This window comes from Prunus dulcis, unplaced genomic scaffold, assembly GCF_902201215.1.
Source record: "Prunus dulcis unplaced genomic scaffold, ALMONDv2, whole genome shotgun sequence".
In the NCBI taxonomy this organism is placed as follows: Eukaryota; Viridiplantae; Streptophyta; class Magnoliopsida; order Rosales; family Rosaceae; genus Prunus; species Prunus dulcis.
The window spans coordinates 1-18,819 of NW_023010295.1; the positions used below are offsets into that span (position 1 = coordinate 1).

Consider the following 18,819-nt stretch of genomic DNA (forward strand, 5'->3'; position numbering starts at 1 on the left):
AATATATAAACCAACGACGTATTATTTTAGAAATACGAACCTCATATATACAGCCACCACAGTAGCTCCAATTTCTTCCATGCCTGCAAATTGTGTAATATCTTCAGGAAGGAGGAAGGTATCGCGATCACTCCCAAACACCTCCTTATCAATTTTAAATTCCAAGATCTTATCCTCAGGCAGGATTGTCGTTTCCACATAACGACAAAGGCTTTTCAAAGAAGATGGCGCCTCCATATTTGAATAATCACCAACTTCAATAACCTGTTTAAAGAAATAAAAAAAATGACGTGTTAATTAAATAAAGACGACGGTGTAAGGAATTAAACGTCGTCTGAAAAGTATTTAAACGACGGTGAAAAAATATCGACGTCGTGGTAAATATTTTATTACGTCGTAAAAATATCGACGGTGAAATAAATATTTTATTACGACGGTGAAAATCAATTAAACGTCGTGGTAAATATTTTATTACGTCGTAAAATAATTCCGCCGTCTAATTTGAAAACAACGACGGATTAAAGAAAAATATCGACGTCTGAAATTTTGAAAAAAAAATATAAAAGGCAAAGTTATGTGAACATACCTTGTCGTCATGCTTTTCTTCATCTTCTTTCTCCTTTTCTTCTTCCTTTTCTTCTTCTCTTTTTTCTTCTTTCTTCTCTTCTTCTCTTTTTTCTTCTTTCTTCTCTTCATCCTTGGCAGCATCATCCTCAACATGGAGGGATCTCACATCACCTCCAGAGCAGCTAGCTTTGTCAGACGACATTTGATTTTTGGGGCTTTGGCTAATTCTTTGTTTAAGAATATTTGGATCAAAATTGGGAATTAATTGGGAAAGCTGACTCAGGAAATGCTCCCTCTCAGCCTCCACCAATTGTTTTGTTCTAGCCTCCATCCTTAAGGCGCCTCCATCTTTTTAGTCTCTTCTTGAAGGAGAACTCTTAAACTCTCCTTCAAACGGTCGTCAAAGCTAACCCTCTGTGGTTTGGGTAAATTGAAATCCTGCCTTGGGGAAATCCCAGCACCTACTCCTCTCAATCTGCCAGGATGCTCGGGGCCCAAAGCCATGGTCAGCACATCCTTGCTGCCATCTACTCTGACTTTGCCTTCCGAGACTTGTTTCTGCAAATCATCCTAAAAAAAAACACACGACGGTTAATTATATACAAACGACGTATTATATAATTTCACACGACGCAAAAACATATAAACCGACGTTATTATAACTTATCACGACCGTAGTTATACCACCGACGTCTTATGCTATAATTACAGAAAACATAGTGATTCCTATGTAGACCTTTAACGGCGTTATTTACAAATTATCGACGTGGTAATACAATTCACACGACGCTAAAATGAACCACCGACGTCTTATGCTATAATTAAAGAAAAAAGAGCAGTTTTTCCTATTTAGACCTTTAACGACGTTATTTAAAAAGTGTCGGCGTGGTAATACTATTCACACGACGCTAAAATGAACCACCGACGTCTATAATTAAAGAAAACAGAGTAGTGATTCCTAATTAGACCTTTAACGGCGTGTTTTAAAAGTTCGACGTGGTAATATCATTCACACGACGAAAAAAAATAACATCAGGCGTTAAAAGAATTTTTCACAGTTTAATAAAAATTTAAAACAGAGTGAGCAGGCTTACAATTAATTTTGCTTTTTCTGCCACCTTTGGATAGGGGATGTTACCATGTTTGTCCTGTCTAGCTCTCTTCCATAAGGTAGATCGATCAATTTCTACCCCTGGCATGGTTTCCTCCAATTCATCCTCCAATCCAGCATATCCTTTTTGAGACAATCGATGATTGTACTCGAGTTTCTCCCTAATCTGTGCATGTTGAGAATGCACAGACTCAAAATCTTGGGAAAGCCTTGAAGCTACAAAGGCATCCCACTGTGCTTTCTCTATGAATTTTTAAGTTTCCGGGGGATGGCTTAATTTCTCCTTGTCATTGGTGTATGGAAGGATATAATGCCTAGTTAGTGTAGACTTGAAATCCTTCCATTTCTTGGCAGCTGAAGCTAAAACAGATTTCTTGCCCCCTTTACCTACGACAAAAGCCATGTCAACTGCCTCCCATATCTGCTCCTTAACATCCTTGGGGATTTGGGACCATTTCTTGTCCACAAGGGGAACTCTGGAGCGAGCCAAGACACCAATGTTCGACTGCATTTCAATATGTGCTTGGCCAATACCTTTCCCCATTTTATTGTACTCAACAATTGGCCTCACTTTCTGAAGCTTTCTCTTCACAACACGAGGCATTGTGCTCATACCTCGACCAGTCTTTGAATCATCAGAGATTGTTGTCTGGCTTGTTTGTTCTGTCTCAGCAGATGATGAAGCAAACTTCATCTTCTTTGAAGACTTCATCTCCTTCGAAGACTTGTCTTGAGGAGCTACAATTCCAAGCTTCTTGGAGCCAGAATCTTTAGTTTGTTGTTGAGAAACCATTTTAACTGAAAAAACTGCAAGTGAAAATATTTCAGGAAAAGATTAAGAACACAAACGACGGTTATTAATAAAATACGACGTATGATATGATTTTAAGCGACGCAATGAAATAATCTCAGACGTAATAAATGTTTAAAACCATTATTTATATAACGTCGTGGTATTTATGTTCACACGACGTAAATAGTAATACACCGTCGTGGTAAAAACATTATTTATATAACGTCGTGGTATTGATTTCATACGACGTAAATAGTAATAAACCGTCGTGGTATTAACATTCACACGACGTAAAACAATAAGACAGACTGTCGTCTTTTTAGATACCAACACTAGTTTCTTTTTCTTTATATTTTATCAAATAAGGGAAAAACAAAAACCATTGTTCAGAGAAATCAAACCTGCAATTAAACAAGCAAATAAAAAAAGACTTTATTTTAAAAACAACTTTGTCAATTTTCAGGCGACGCTAGAACGACTGACGAACCGTCGTGGTCTACATATTTAACCACGTAAATAAGAACTACCGTCGTCTTATTTAGTTGAGGTAGTTGTCTTCAAAGTTGGAAACTTTCCCTCTTTGTCTTTATATTTTATCAAACTTGGAAAGAAGTAAAATGATTTTGGCCAGAAAACAGGTAAAAAGATTTTTCAAACAAAAAACGTATGAGCATGCAAAACAGTAACCAAAATAGTGAAAATGAAAGCTTACCTTTTGCGTGCGATGAAAGCAAGAGGAAAAAGATCGATCTTTTGCGTTCAGAGACGACGAAGAAGGCGAGAGGAAGACGATGAGATACTCTGACGGTGCTCTGACAGGAAAAAAGACGAAAAGTTTTCTCTTGTAGATTGAAATTTTTAATCGGGTTTGGAAACTGTGCATGTGTAAGTCGAAAAGTTGCTAATATATAAAGCGATTTCAAAAAAATAATACGGCGGTTACATATAACTACGTCGTTTTTAACTAAAACGACGCAATTTTTGTTTTACGACGTGGAATCATTAATTTAACGTCGTTAGGTTTAATATAACCGACGTTGTTTTCAAGTAGACGAAAAGTTGCTTACATATAAAACCATTTCAAAAAAATAATACGGCGGTTACATATAACTACGTCGTTTTTAACTAACACGACGCAATATTTGTTTTTGAGACGTGGAATCCTATAATTTAACGTCGTTAAGTTTAATATAACCGACGTGGATTTGAATTTTTAAATTATGAATAGAATTTTTTTTCCCGTGACTTTTCAGTTTATTTTTCAATTACAGTGCGTTATAAATAGAGTTTTTTTTTCGGAGGAAATTTAAAATGAAGGAAATTAATATTCAGGAATATGTAAAGTTTCTTTTTTGGATGACAGATTTAAATAAAATAAGAATATAAAAACAACGACTGTTTTTGTTTTTATGTCGTCGTTTTTAGTCGTCTTAAGTAAGACTAAGACGACGTAATATATTTGTTGAGCGACGTTGATTTTTTTTAAACGTCGTTAGAAATTAAAAATTAAGACGTAATATATTAGAAATTAAGACGACGGTTTAAATTAAATGTACGACGTATAAAATGAATAAATACGACGTTAAATTTTATAGTACAATTTAAAGATAACGTCGTAGAACTATATGATAATGACGTCGATATATTTATATTTTCCGTCGTTTTAAATTATTTTAATACGGCGATATTTTTTATTTTAAAGCCGTGGATTTGTTTGTAATTATACGGCGTTTTATACGAAAACCTCGTCGTTTTATTTTATGAGTAAAAACGGCGGTTTTTATTGAAATCGTCGTCTTTAATTTCTACGTCGGTGTGTTAATAACTTCTGCCGTTCTTTGGTGGCTTTGATTTTACACAGCGGAAATCTGTTTCAAAAAGACGTCGGTTGTTTAATTAGGTACGTCGTTGTTTTTGAACAGCCATTTGAATCTCCATTTTTTTAGTTGTCTAAGGTGGTATTACACGACGGTGTTTTTAGAACCGTCGTCTTTTTAAAAACCACGACGATTTTCACTTAGACCGTCGTTGTTTTATGGTCGTCTTTTTCACTTTTTGTAGTAGTGAGTTTAGTAACATTTCATTTTTCCTTTTATGCAGAAGGGGGGATCGATGTTTGTTAGTGATGAGTATAGGTAGCCATGGTTAATATGAGCTTTAGAGCGTATTCTTAACTTCGTTTATGTTTTGTATTTGTTGTTCTCTAGTTTGTGATGGATAAGTGAAGATGTGTTGTGTTTCTAGACTTATGATTGCATAATTGCATGAAAAACCTTCTAACTTATGAATTTAAATGTTGCATTTACATCCAAATTTTAGCTAATTTCTTCTCTCTGTAGCTAGTTTTGAAACTTTGGAGTCTTGATTTCGGACAGGGTGTACCTATACCATTGAGGTGCTAAGCCTCCCAGGGTTCATCAGGCTGGGTCTGCAGAAGAGCATGCAAGGGCTAACAAAAAACAAAAATTTGATCTTGAAATTTGATATGTTTTTTTAAAAAGCAAAAATTTGGAATTGAAATGGTGTTGGACATGTTGTTTGAAGACAGCCTGATGCCTTGGCAGAAGAGCATGCGAGGGCCAACAAGGAGCTTCGGAATCTCCGCGCTTCCATGGACCTTCTAAATCAATTAAGAGCCCACAAGGAGGTACTGAAATTAGAGCAAAAACTTCAATTGAAACTATTATCGTTGCCCTTTTAACAGATAATGTATTACAGGATTCACCACCTTCTAAGTGCTTTTGCCTGGTAATAACACGTTTTGATTATAACTTCTTTCCAGGAAGCTAGTGCAGCAATCTCAGGAGCTAATGCCGATGAGGACCACCATCAGCGCACTACTTCTTTAGGGTAGCTTAGTATTATATGGATAACGAAATTCTATAGTGAGAGTGCTATATACGGACACCGCTTTTGTTTATTGTACCTCTGAACATATTTATATATATATATAACATATATGTAGTAATGTTTCTTGATAATGTTTTCGTCTTTGATTATTATTTTAGAATGTCAATGACAGTTATTTTTTATTGTATCTATGACTATATATTAATTTTACTAACGTCAGTCGTTTGCGATTTTTATCATATATTTCACACCTATATGAATTTTGCATGGATTAACCGTAATGTTACTTTATAATAGTGATTTAGTCATTTCACAAGCGTAACTCTAGTGTTCATTTATTTCACAAGTACTTTTTTTAAGCAAACTAGAATCCCTAGCCGATGTGACTTTTCTCATCATCTGTCTCAAAGACTCTCTTTAACTCCTGACCTAAGAAAACTGGAATTATGCCGCGTGTATATCTGTGGATATCACTTTGATCCAAAAGGGCCCCCAAATTGCATGTTACCAGGCTAAAGTTTGTGGAAAACACAAAGTTTGTGGGCCCAATGACACTGTGAGAGGTACACATACACCATCTGACTCCTTAATTTTAGCAAGAGAATTAGCTTAAAGTCCATGTGCGTTCAGAGCCAAACTGAGCCCGTACGGTCACATCAGCGCTTGTTGCCCTAAATTGTAGGTCCCGATTTCATGTGCTGATTAAGCTTCTGGTTCCTCAAAATTGGGGCATACATAACATTTCAATCAAGATTTTATAAGGTGAGATGTCAAATGAGAATAACGCGCCCTAAATATTAATTAGAAGAAAGAAAAATGTCACGATCGAGGAGAAAAATGTAGCATACTTCACTGTCGATGGTTTGGATCTTTGTGCTCATACCCGGAAAATGGGAGGTTGAGTGTTTGCAATTAGGCTAGTTTGTATATGTTGTTTATACTATATATGATCGGTCAATTATTCTTCGACGCATAGAATACGGGACTTACAAAAGTACTCATAAAGCTCAAACAATGCACTGAGGCCCATAAAACGACTATCGATAAGAAGAGCTTTTGACAACACAACTTATCAATCCGACCAAAAAAGACGTTTGTTTTATCAGGCTGGACAAAGGACATGTGGCAACCTCCCAGACAATGCCCACAGTCCCATATCAAAATCTCACTCAAGGTACACACCTCCCAAGATATATATAAAAAGGGGCGCAAGTCCCCAAAATGAGGTAACTGTTTCATTCGGCTACTTACCTCATACTCTGTCCAAATTGTTATTCACTCCGCCCTTAAGCTAACTTAAGCATCGGAGAGCTTTCGACCGGTACCACACCAGTGCCCAAAATCTTCTAGTATCTCTTTGGCTTGCAGATTCTCCTCATCTGCCAAAGAGCCCAAGGAGGCAGAAGGTGACACAACATCTCTAAATTGGGCCCAAAAGTGCTCGACTATTTTTGTGCATCAACATATACTAGCCCCTTGGCACATGCTCACGCATGTGCCAATTGGTTGTCTTTTTTCTTTTTAATTTTTTTTTTTAGAATTAATAAAAGATAATATGGGTAGTTATGTTCTATAAAAATATGACATATTATCTTATTTTGTTTTTAATTTAAAATTTTTAAATATGAAAATATGAATTTACCATTTAGCCTAATTTAATTAATAATTTAATTTTTAATATTTAAATTAACTAATGGTATTTTCTGGTATTTTGAATGTTTCACCATTCTCTGTCTTCTGCTTTATATATATATAGATAATTGATGTGGTCTTCTTAAACTAGGATGCTTAGCCCATTTTCTCTCTCAAGACTAACCCTAGGAAACCAGTCAACCCTTTCTCAATAAGGGGTAGGAAGAGGTCACTACCTCTCCTCCCCTCACCTCTCCTCTTTACTATCATCTCAACCCTCTCTTTTCTCCTCATCTCTCCTCTCTCTTGTTGGAAGTTTGAAAGCAAATGTCCCATATTAGAGAAAAACAAAAGGTTCCATATGCTTTATAAGCATGAAGTCTTAACATCAATTAAATAAAGATTGGTGGCCTGATGGGCTTGGTAGTGAAGACTATCATTGTTAGCTTGCTTGATTAATATTAATATTTAATAATCAAGACTTGGGCCTTGGGCCTTGGGCCTCTTGGGGTCTCTGGAAAATAAAAGAAATATACCTAGCCCGAAAATAAAATAATTATTTTTTAATTTTCGGATTTCTTCTTCAAGCACTGAGAAAAGGCGAAATTCTGTCTTTAGGACATTGCGAATACGCAAGCCTCTATCTTCTCACATTGCGAATATAATGATCCTATAGTATAAAACATTTACTGATTATATTCTAACATCTCTTCCCTCTACCATTCTCAACATCCTCCAACATTCTCACCATTTCCTCCCTCTTTGCTTTCTTTGGTGATTTCTTTCCACTCTTGTGGGTGGATCTGAGACTATATGTCTTATTTTAATTATGTGTCCCAAATTTTCCTTCAACCTCTCTCTAAATCCAATTTTGTCCAAGCATCTTCCATCTACTCCTTGGATTCTTTTTCTCCCTCTTCGATGTGGCCTTTCCTGCGGGGTGTAGAAGTTAATCCAAAACGCCATCTCTCGCGTCCCCATCGGAATGTGTATATAGCTCTTACTCTGGTGCTTGCACCACCACCTTCCACTTCTTTTATTCTTTGGGCTTCGGGTTTTCATTTCCCCTGGTCTTGCTTTGATTGGTTGCTGTATTCTCTATGGGGCATAGGCGGGTTCAAACTTGGTGGAGTTGGTGATTCATGGGTGGATGTCATTAAGTTGATATGGCTTTGTAGTTTATGGAACTTCTGGTCTTGGTGGCAGATTTGTGGGTCTTTTGTGTGCAGCTATGCTGTTTTGTGAGGTGGTGATGTCTCCTTTCACTTTCTGCCCACGTGGTGCGCTCCCTGTTCTATTGTCAACGGCAGCGGCTTTTGTGTGCTTAGGCTAGGGTTTGCCAAAATTCTAGGTTTGGGTATGAACTGGGATGTATGCTTATTTTTAGGCTCTGATTGTATTTGGGGTGGGCCACTAGACTATGTGTGTTGTTTTATTTTGAGTTCTTTTTTTGTTATTATGCTGGGTGTGCGAACTTTGTTCTAGACTTGGTTTGAGTTTAGATGTTCTTTCTCGGTTGTGTTACGGTTCTATTGTGCCATTGGTTTGTGCTTTGTACACTTGCCTATTTGGCATTTTAATGAAATGAGATATGATTTCAACCAAAAAAAGATGTAGTCTTCTTAGTTTGGTTCAAAAATTCTTCGTGCAAGATGTTCGTCCTTTGTTAAAAATGAATTGATACTAGTGATAATGTATTGATAATATCTTGATAAGTTTTGTTATTGACATGTCATCGACAATGATATTGATGCCTTATCGATATAAAATCGACAATACAGTTAGTCTTTTTTTACGACTGACAATAATCTATCTTAGTTTTAAGTTTCTTAAAACAAGATATTATCATGGACTCCACCTCCCTACTATATTCATGCACTCAATCGAGATTCTTTATTCGATTCAGCCTCCCAATATATAGCTTGTAGAAAGGACGGACATTCAACTTCTTTTGCTGGTTTTGCTTTGTGAGGGAAGAGATGGAGCGTTAATTACTCTTGTCTAGAAAGAATCCAATTGTAACATTGTTCAAGTCAAAACTTGTTATAACTTTGCATAAGCATTAGCCTAATTTTAAACTACAAGTTAATGTTGTCACATCATGCTTATGTGAATGAATAAGTTCTAAGAAAAGTAAAACCAGTCACACCCGAAAAATTACAAATGGATTTTTTGGTCTTCAAGTAACTTCTCAATTGTGAAAAAGGAAGGTTTGGCTTCTTTTGACCTAAATTGTGAAGCATCGCAATCTAGCTCTTAAAGTGTGGATTTACCTTTCCTTCAACTTTAGAGGGAGATGCTAATGGAAACAATGGGGCCTTTGTCTGGTTGAAAAGAGAAAGCTGTCAAAACACCAAAACTTCGAAAAGCAATATTCAACCCATGAAAGTTTTTACTTTGAAGTGATCCTTAAGAAACATCCAGCTTTTCTCTCAAAAGAAAAAAAAAAAAAAAGCACCCAGCTTTAAAATATTATTCTAACAAGGGCACGTAACTATTAATTTATAAGTACTTCATAATCTTTTTTTTTTTTTTGCTAAAAATATATATAACATTAAAAATCACATGCAAGGAGGAACAATACTGGATTTAGAAATAAAAAAGTTGTTGTTTTCCGGGAGATTTACTATTATACCCAATATGAGGGCCCAAATTATAAAAATACCCTATATAAAATGGACTTTAGAAACACACCCAAAGCCCATTTACAACATAACAAAAAAGCTTTTAACTTCTTATAAATTACAAAACTGCCATCAATTTCTTAAAACAAGCCCAACCCAAAAATCTCATAAAAATACCCAAAGCACTCAATAGGGCATCAAAGTAATTTAATAATCAATATTAAATTCAATAAGGCTAGCTATCATTTTTTGGGTTTTTTTGGGTTTGTTTATAGGAATTCAATTGTGTAGGGTTTATTTATAATATTAGTGCTAGAAATGGGTATATCACTAAATATCTCTAGTTAATAATTCAACAAAGGATAGATGTGTGACCAAAAAATGGAAAACAGAAAAAGAGAGTCCAAAAACGTGAAATTACTAGCAAGTTATATATAATTATATGTATTAAGTTGACACATCGATAGTCCATAATTGACAATTGAATGTGTAATAATTGCTCCTCAAGGAAAAGTCGTGAAGGAGAATGTTAACAATCTTCTCTCTAACCTTCTCTTTTGGACCTTCTTCCTTTTACTCATGACAAGTGTCATTTCTCTTTCACTTAAATCAATATTTTAATTACACAAAAGAACATTAATTGTATTTCCGTATTTGCCATATTGTTGACTTTGCCAAAGCAAAGGAGTCAGTTTGCTTAATCAATGGAGTCCAAGTGTGAGTATGGGTCTGGGTGGAGTGGTGTGTTATGAAGATGAGTCTGGGTGCGAGAGATAGAGAGAGAGAGAGAGAGAGAGAGAGAGAGAACGTGATAGAGAGAGAGAGAGTAATAAAAAAGTTGAAATATTTTTTGAATAAAACTACTCAATAAGGGTAGGTTTGGAAAAGAAAAGTTAGCTTGTTTTATGTATAAGAAGAATGACACATGTCAAATAACAAAGGGAGAAGATTCAAAATGTTAAAGAGAAAGTTGCTAGCAATCTCCAAATCATGATTTCAAATTCAAATAACCATGAATTTACTGTGTTATTCTAAAAAAAAATTACGATAATTGAATGTGTAACAATAATTTAAAGGTCATCTCATACATTAATTCAATATTCGTTCGACCATCCGTAGATAAGTACACCCTTCTGTGTTTATAAATGTCTTGTACAATCACTTTTCAGATGTTTTGTTAATTAAGAAACGAGTTTGAATCTGTAAAATAATGTTGACCAAGTAACGTTGTGAAAACGCAAATAATTAATGAGGACTTCCCGATTTTGCACGGCAAGTCAGGGAAGACATTTCTGCATGCTTTGTCATGCTCATGATTGATGTAGAAATTGAACAATTTGTCATTTGTTACCAATTGTTACTAGCTAGATAACAACAACTAATGGCAACGGGATATAATTCAATAAAACAGATTTTGATTTGCAAAACTAGTCATTTTAAGTTTGAAGTTCGAATCTCCACGGTGGTATTGCTCTTTATATATTTTTTTTTTAATGAGAAGCCCCCTATTTTATAATTTAGACTATCGCTTATACTCAAAAAAATAAAAACATAACAATAACTAATAATTAATTAATAGCATCTATCTGGCATTAATTTACAGATAAAAATGAAATAATCACAAACGATAAGGGTTGGTGACATCGCATTAATAAAGCAGTTGGTAGTTAAAAGTGCAATGCATGATGGCATTTATATTCTCACATGCAGGTTCACATGGATGTGATACAAATTTATTGGTAGAAATGAATGACCAATATTGACTAACTTTGGCATTTAAGTAATAAGAATCATAACTTTGGAATTCAAAAGTATTAGAGCATGTTCAATAGTAGCAAATTAAAAATTTTAAATTAAAGTTTGTTCACTTATGTGGTAATTTGAAAATATTTATTTATTATTTGAATAATTTTTGCTCCAACCGACTTTTCAATTTAATTAATGTAACATCATGAAAAAAAATGAAAAATATGAAAACATGTGAAAAATGTCTATGTATTTGTTATCTTTAAATAATAATAAAAAATGCACGTTTTTAACATTTTCAAGGTAGGTTTTGTTTTTCTAAAGTAAAATTAAATGTTTTGAAGAGTCAAAGTTAACTTACCAGTCAGGGACGGACCCAGGATTTCAAACTTGACTGGGCTAAATTTAATTTCCACATAAACATACTAAGTAGATAGAAAACTTGACCGTATGATGTAATTTCATTGATAACAACAAATAATAATACCACTAATCAAAGGGGGACATAAACAATTTCTTCTACTTTCTTTCTTTTTTTCCGCTCGCTGTGCTTTTTTTTTTTTTTTCCTATGTGTAGAGATGTGCATATTTCTTTTTCTCCTTTTTATTCTCCAGTGCACTACAACGAATTACTTAGGATGGTAGCTTATTCAATTGGTTGGACTCACTAGCAGACCCATGATTTTTTTAGCAAAGGTGCAATTTTAATCAGGAATTTTTTTATTTATATATATATATATATATATAAAAACAAGCGTGCTCCATTGACGGCTTTTATTTCTTCAATACGTAAGAGTTAAGTTATTCTTGTAAAACTCTTTGTGGCGGCTTTTAACTAGATTGACGTTAGGTCTCTTCATGCATTCATATTATACATGAAAAATTGTTTTCTGTAAAAATATTGGCTAAGTATGAAAAATAGTTTTTCGGAATAATCATTTTTTTAAGATAATTTTTGGCAGCTTTTATTCCTTACACATCAAATAAGAAAACTTGATTTTATGGAATTTTTGTATGAAGTCTATATTGACTTAATGAGCCATCATTTTTAGCCTAAATCTTATTTTGCACTAAAACTGATTTTTCATATTTTGATTTGGTGAGAATTTGATTTTCTAGTATTTTTATTTGAATCCAAATGGGGGGTACTTTCTTATTTACATTGTAAACTTAAGTAAATGAAATAATATAAAAATAAATTAAAGTAAAAGGAGAAAGACATAATTTTTTAATGAGCTGGGAAAAAAAAAGTCACCTGGGCTATAGCCCAGGGTAGCCATGCCTATGGTCCATCCCTGTTACCGGTCCTTACGAGAGAGAAAGAGATCGTAACTTTGATGATTTAGTTTGATAAGACTGTTGGAAAGATTTTTTTTGATATACTTACTTATTGGAGCATCCCAAAATAGTTAAAGAGGCTATTAAAAATGCTATTAGAAACCGCAATTAATCTACTCAACTATATACATGAATCTTAGCTAATAGTGATGGATGATAATTTGATGTTGAATTGGGAATTATCTCTGGAGGAAAAAAGTCCATATGGGTTTGATGGCTACGTAATAGTCAATGTTTGTCACATCAAAGTAAAACCGATCAAATATTGCAATTAAATCCGTCCAATTTCAGAGTAATGCTCAGCTCCTCTCACTTGGCAGTTGAAGTGATGCCAAGTGATGTAACCCCTCTACGTAATTTCAGTAAGTTCCACTATTTAATTAACAGTGCCATGATGTAACATGTGCACAAGATCTCCTACATTCAAATTCCTCTTCGTATATGTATGAAAGAATATGATATAACACGTGAACAAATTCCTCTTCGTATATGTATGAAAGAATATGATATAACACGTGAACAAGAGGTTTTACGTTCAAATCCCTTTCTCATTTATGTATGAAAGAAATAATACGCATTAAAAAATGAATAATAGAAACAATAATAAATAAAACAGTTGTCGGCACAAATACTGAGTGACGCTCGCAAAGCCATTAAAAAAAAAAAAAAAAGAGAAAGCGAGGGACAAATAAGGAGTGACGCTTGCAATCTGTCGGTAATATTAGCGAAAAGCCAATATCAAAATCCGTAATTAAGTTCCAAAACCGAGGGCCACAACTAACCCATCTAACTAATTTAGCTCACACATTCTCACCCTGTCTCTCTCTCCCCTATAAAATTTCCTCTCTTTCCCGCGGCTTTCAACGCGGCTTTGCTTTTGGCCTTTCCCCTTCTCTCTCTTTTTTATTTTTTTACTTTAATTTTAACGTTCCAAATTAAAAAAATGAGAATTTTTGGGAGGAAAATTTATAAATAAAAAGAGCGTGATCTGATTGAGTTTTGCGTCTCCTGAAAACAGAAAGGGAGAAAAAAAAAACTCTGCATCATCTCTCGGGCCATCTTCGACTAATTCCAGTCCGTGACCTCCCTCCAAATTCCAAACCCCAAATCCCATTCGCATTTCGAGTTTTCAATCTCACTCGCGCTCTGTGCGGTCAGATCTCGTCGGAGCTCGAATGAGCTCGAGACTGTTCTGCACTCTCTAGCCCGATCATCCGCCGTCGTATTGATGAAGCTGCAAAAGAGAGAGAGCTGCTCTGCTTCTTGCTTTGGAGGAAGATGAAGTTCTACATATCCACGACGGGGATAAAGAGGCTGACGATATCGAGCGCCGGAGCCAGCAAGGCTTCTCCGGCGACTCGGAGGATTTCCGGCCGGACGTTGTTGCCGTTGGTGCTGGTGCTCGCGCTAATTTTGCCCTTTCTTTTCGTCAGAATTGCGTTCATTGTCCTTGAATCTGCCACTGCCTGCTCTTCCACGCTTGGTAACAACACAAACTCTCTCTCTCTCTAGCTTTTTTCTGTTCTTTTTAATTTTCTTAAAGTTTTTAGGTTAAAAGTTAATTAAATATCTATGATATATTGATTTGAGATATTTTTAAAATTATCTGAAAAAGATTTTGGAGTGCTGTGCTTACTAAAAACGCAGCTGTTGGCTATTGTACATTTTTTTGCCTTTTCAAATTCCAATTTTCATAGCCAAGCATAATAATAAGCAAAAAGCTGTTCCGTTCTGAGTTCTGATTGTGAACCAGGCTTTTTTCTTCCAAGTTCTGTATCTCAATAATACTTTGAAAATGTACCTTGAATTCTGTTATATTCTCTATCTTTCAAGAATTATTTCCGACTTTAATTATTTGGGAATTTTGTTGTTTTGTGTTTGGTAATGCAGACTGTATAGGACGGAGGTTTTTCAGTGGGAGCGACGAATCTATGGTAAGTGCTAAATGCTCCCACCACTCTATTTACCAAATACCATTTTCATTTTTCAGCTTATTTTGCACCGAAAAAGAAAAAAAAAACAAAGATTTTTGTCCAACTTTATTTAGAGCATATAGCCCCGGTACCACATATATGGGGAATTACTTCCATATAATTATTTTAAATGATTTTAATTGATTTTATGAAAACCGTATAAGATGTGTGTTTTTTTCAGAATCACTCAAAATTACTGAAAGTAATTATATGAAATAAGCATGTGGGAGACATTTTCGTAAGAGTATATGTATTAGTAAACATGTACGCATTATCTGCTAGATTTTAATAAAAGTTGTTTATATTTGGCTTAATTGTTTCCTAATTGATATATGGTATTTAATGTTAGACGATAGAGTAGGTGATATCATTTTCGTACTAAGAAATTACATAGAATAGCAGTCAATGGATAAGCGCATTTGGGGGTGTGTCGGTATTTGCCTCACCCCCATCAGTTGCTTTCGTGGACACGTGGCCAGTTGTATGCAATCATATTATTCTCGTCCACTTGATCTTAATTAAAAAAAAGGAATAAAAACAAAAAATGCAATAATTGGCCCAAAACATCTATTTCCAAACCAGAACTATTTTGACTGCTTCCACTACATCATCAATCCATAACTTTGAGTGGAACCAACTGTCAAGAGCTTTTTTCTTTTCCAATCCCACGTCAACACGGTTTCGTGGGATCAAACATCGGACGGCTGTGATTTAATCATCTAATGGGTTTTTTTTTACACGTGGGTGATGCATGTAAATGTACCGCAATGAAGCTCAGAGAGGAGTTGACAAGAGCACTGCTGGAAGCCAAGGATGGTAAGGTCGATAATAAGGAGGAAGGGATAGAGTCTTTCAACCAGCTTGTGCAGGAGATGACGTTGAAGCAACAAGATGTCAAAGCCTTCGCTTTCAAAACAAAGGCTATGGTAAACTCTCACTCACTTTCACTACGCTTTATCTTTATCTCTTCATTTATAGCTATTAGCCAGCGGTTAGTTTTGTTTCTTTTTCCATCATCACTTTTGGTATGTACTGGTAGGGATGATAGTGATGCCACCATTTCTATTGTCTAGTGCATCATTTCGGGTTGGCAAAAGTTGGTCTAAAACTTTTAAACTCCACCCACCCAACTGGCTTATCTGTTGGAATTGGTCTTGGGTCTAGTTAACTCTCCAACATCAATCTACCCCCTAATTTAATTTAGTTTGTTTTTATTTTTTTAATTTTGTTATTTCTGGGTATGATTATGTTAAGGAGACTCCTTGCTCGTGTGGTATTGGATTAGTTTTGGAAGCTCACGGGTTAATATGAAGGAAAAGGAGAGTCCAAAACCAGTAAACCAGTTTATAGAAACTACCTGCTTCCAGTTTCAATTCAAAACAATTTCCATTTCTCTTTGGCTGTTTGGTCAAGCAAATAAAAATTTTCTCTAACAATAGCGGGCAGAATACACATTTGTGGTCCTAGTGTAGTTGCCCAAGGTGTCATTTTCTACTGAAAATTGATTGACGATTTGTGCCATCACCATCCATGCCCCTTTTTTCTTCCGTTGCTTCTTGTTTTTATGCAGAATCTTGAAGTTGAGCATCTTTCGCATAGATTGCTTTACTTCCTAGTTCCTCATATGAAACTCCCTTTACTTTAGAGTGTGCAAGCCTTTGGGACCACAAGAACTTTGAAAGGTGGCAAAGTGATTCGATAATTGCTGTCTAAATTTTGGCCACAGATTGCTAGCTGCAGTTAGTTGGACAAAAGTGAACAGTTTTCAAGGTCTAAATTTGACGTGAAGTAAAATTATGTTGGAGATATAAGATATGCCTTTTTCGTATTTATTGTAAATTAATCTTCAGAAAAGCCGTTTGAGATAAAAATTGTGATAACTAGCATAATATTTGTAAAAGATCAATGTGGCTTTGTCGAATAACCCAAAGTAATTTGTTGAATCTCTGTCAATGTACTGCGTAATTAACTGAAGAATAGTTTGTTACTTAATATGCAGCTATCAAGGATGGAACACAAGGTTCAGTCAGCCAGGCAGCGTGAGTCAATTTACTGGCATTTAGCCTCACATGGTGTGCCCAAGAGCCTACATTGTCTTTGCCTCAAATTAGCTGAAGAATATGCTGTAAACGCGATGGCTAGATCTCGCTTGCCTCCTCCTGAATATGTTTCTCGACTTTCTGATCCCTCCTTTCACCACCTTGTTCTCCTAACTGATAATGTCCTTGCAGCTTCTGTTGTTATCTCTTCTACAGTCGAAAAATCAGCCAACCCTGAAAAATTGATTTTTCACATAGTGACTGACAAGAAAACTTACACTCCAATGCATGCATGGTTTGCAATTCATTCTATTCAATCAGCAGTGGTGGAAGTTAAAGGGTTACACCAGTACGAGTGGTCTCAGGAAGTAAATGTTGCGGTCAAAGAGATGTTAGAGATCCATCGCCTGATTTGGGGACAATATTACAAAAATTTGAAAGAAGAGGACTTCGAGTATGATGGAGAACATAAAAGATTCTTAGAAGCTCTGAGTCCCAGCTGCCTTTCCCTTATGAACCTTCTTCGAATTTATATTCCTGAGGTAATCGCTTTATTGCTTTCACAGATGGAATAGATGACATTGAATATGAATTTGTAATGATATCATCTAATTTTCATGGGCCACACAGCTGTTTCCAGATCTCAACAAGATAGTGTTCTTGGACGATGATATTGTTGTACAACATGACATATCATCTTTGTGGGAACTCGATCTCAATGGCAATGTTGTTGGTGCAGTTGTCAATTCATGGGACGGTGACAACTGTTGCCCAGGAAGAAAATACAAGGATTACTTCAATTTTTCACACCCTATCATATCTTCCAACTTTGATCACAATCGTTGTGCGTGGCTGTATGGCATGAATGTCTACGATCTTGAAGCTTGGAGGCGAGCCAATATAACAAAAACATACCATCATTGGTTAAAACTTGTAAGTATATTCTCGTGTGATCCAGTAATTTCATGATTGGAAACTGCTTGTAACTTAGTGTCACTTATTTTAGGGAGGCTAGTTATAAGATGCTTGAGTCATATTTGTCTAAAGTGATTTGGAATACATAAATCTTCCCTACTGAGGCAACCAAACAAATATTAAAAGAACAGGAAAACAAGATCTGTCTTTCTCATAAAGCATAATAAGCAACTGATACTCATGTATCTTATATGTGTCTCACAGAGCCAGGAATCTGGGTTGACATTGTGGCGTCCAGGAATAATTCCACCTGCCTTAATTGCATTTGAGGGTCATGTGCATCATATTGACCCATTATGGCATGTCGCCGGGTTAGGTTCCCGGTCCCCAGAAGTTCCCAGGGATATATTGGAGGCTGCTTCCGTTATTCATTTCAGTGGCCCAGCAAAGCCGTGGCTTGAGATTGGCTTTCCAGAGGTACGGGGCTTATGGAATAAGCATGTAAATTCTTCAAACAAGTTTGTTAGAAAATGTAGGATCATGGGGTGAAGAGGACGAAGTTCTTTCACTCTCAGATATTCATTTTGGGACAAATCCAGAAGCAGAGTTTGGGGAACAGAGGGAAGAAGAAGGTTTTGGCTTCAGTCTCTGCACACACTCAGCTCAGCTCTGGACACTTCAGATGGTTCGTATTCATGTCCATAATAGACAGTAGACGAACGAAGGTACCATGCGATGCAAATCGATATAGCATAGAATCAGGATTTTCAACCTTTAATGCACATAAAGGGATATAAGCTTCTTCATGGATGTATGTATCTCTCTGACATTATATTGTAAATTTACTCGGGTAAAATTGAAATTGCTTAGCTCAATGATCAAACTTGGTAGTAATTAGTCTATTCATTCTTGTTTATATTCCCTCTACTTTGTGTTTTTTTCTTTTTAGACACAAAAAAAGAGAGAGAACAATTAGTGCTGCCAATGGGATAAATAGTTTAGGTAGGGTAGGGATCTTTGTCACCAAATCCAATCACGGGTGAGGCTAGTTTGTCAACATTGAGAATATGCCTAACTATGTAATTATTAGTTCATAATTTATAATTCTGAAAACATTATACACCACCACAACAATAATGTGTGATTGTTGGGTTTGATCTCAAACAAAACAAAAGCGCTCAATTATTAGCTGATACATATTTTCGCTGCGCCCCAAAAAAAAATATTCAAG

At 35.5% G+C, this 18,819-nt stretch overlaps 1 protein-coding gene across 1 annotated transcript; it reads left to right on the plus strand.

The window, feature by feature from the left end:
* The first annotated feature begins 13,525 nt into the window (after positions 1-13,525).
* LOC117613386 (probable galacturonosyltransferase 15) lies at positions 13,526-18,490 on the plus strand. Its single transcript, XM_034341996.1, has 6 exons — positions 13,526-14,144; positions 14,552-14,595; positions 15,408-15,560; positions 16,634-17,215; positions 17,304-17,606; positions 17,853-18,490. The coding sequence occupies exons 1-6, from the start codon at positions 13,940-13,942 to the stop codon at positions 18,135-18,137; spliced, it is 1,572 nt and encodes a 523-aa protein (XP_034197887.1). The 5' UTR covers positions 13,526-13,939; the 3' UTR covers positions 18,138-18,490.
* Positions 18,491-18,819: the final 329 nt, after the last annotated feature.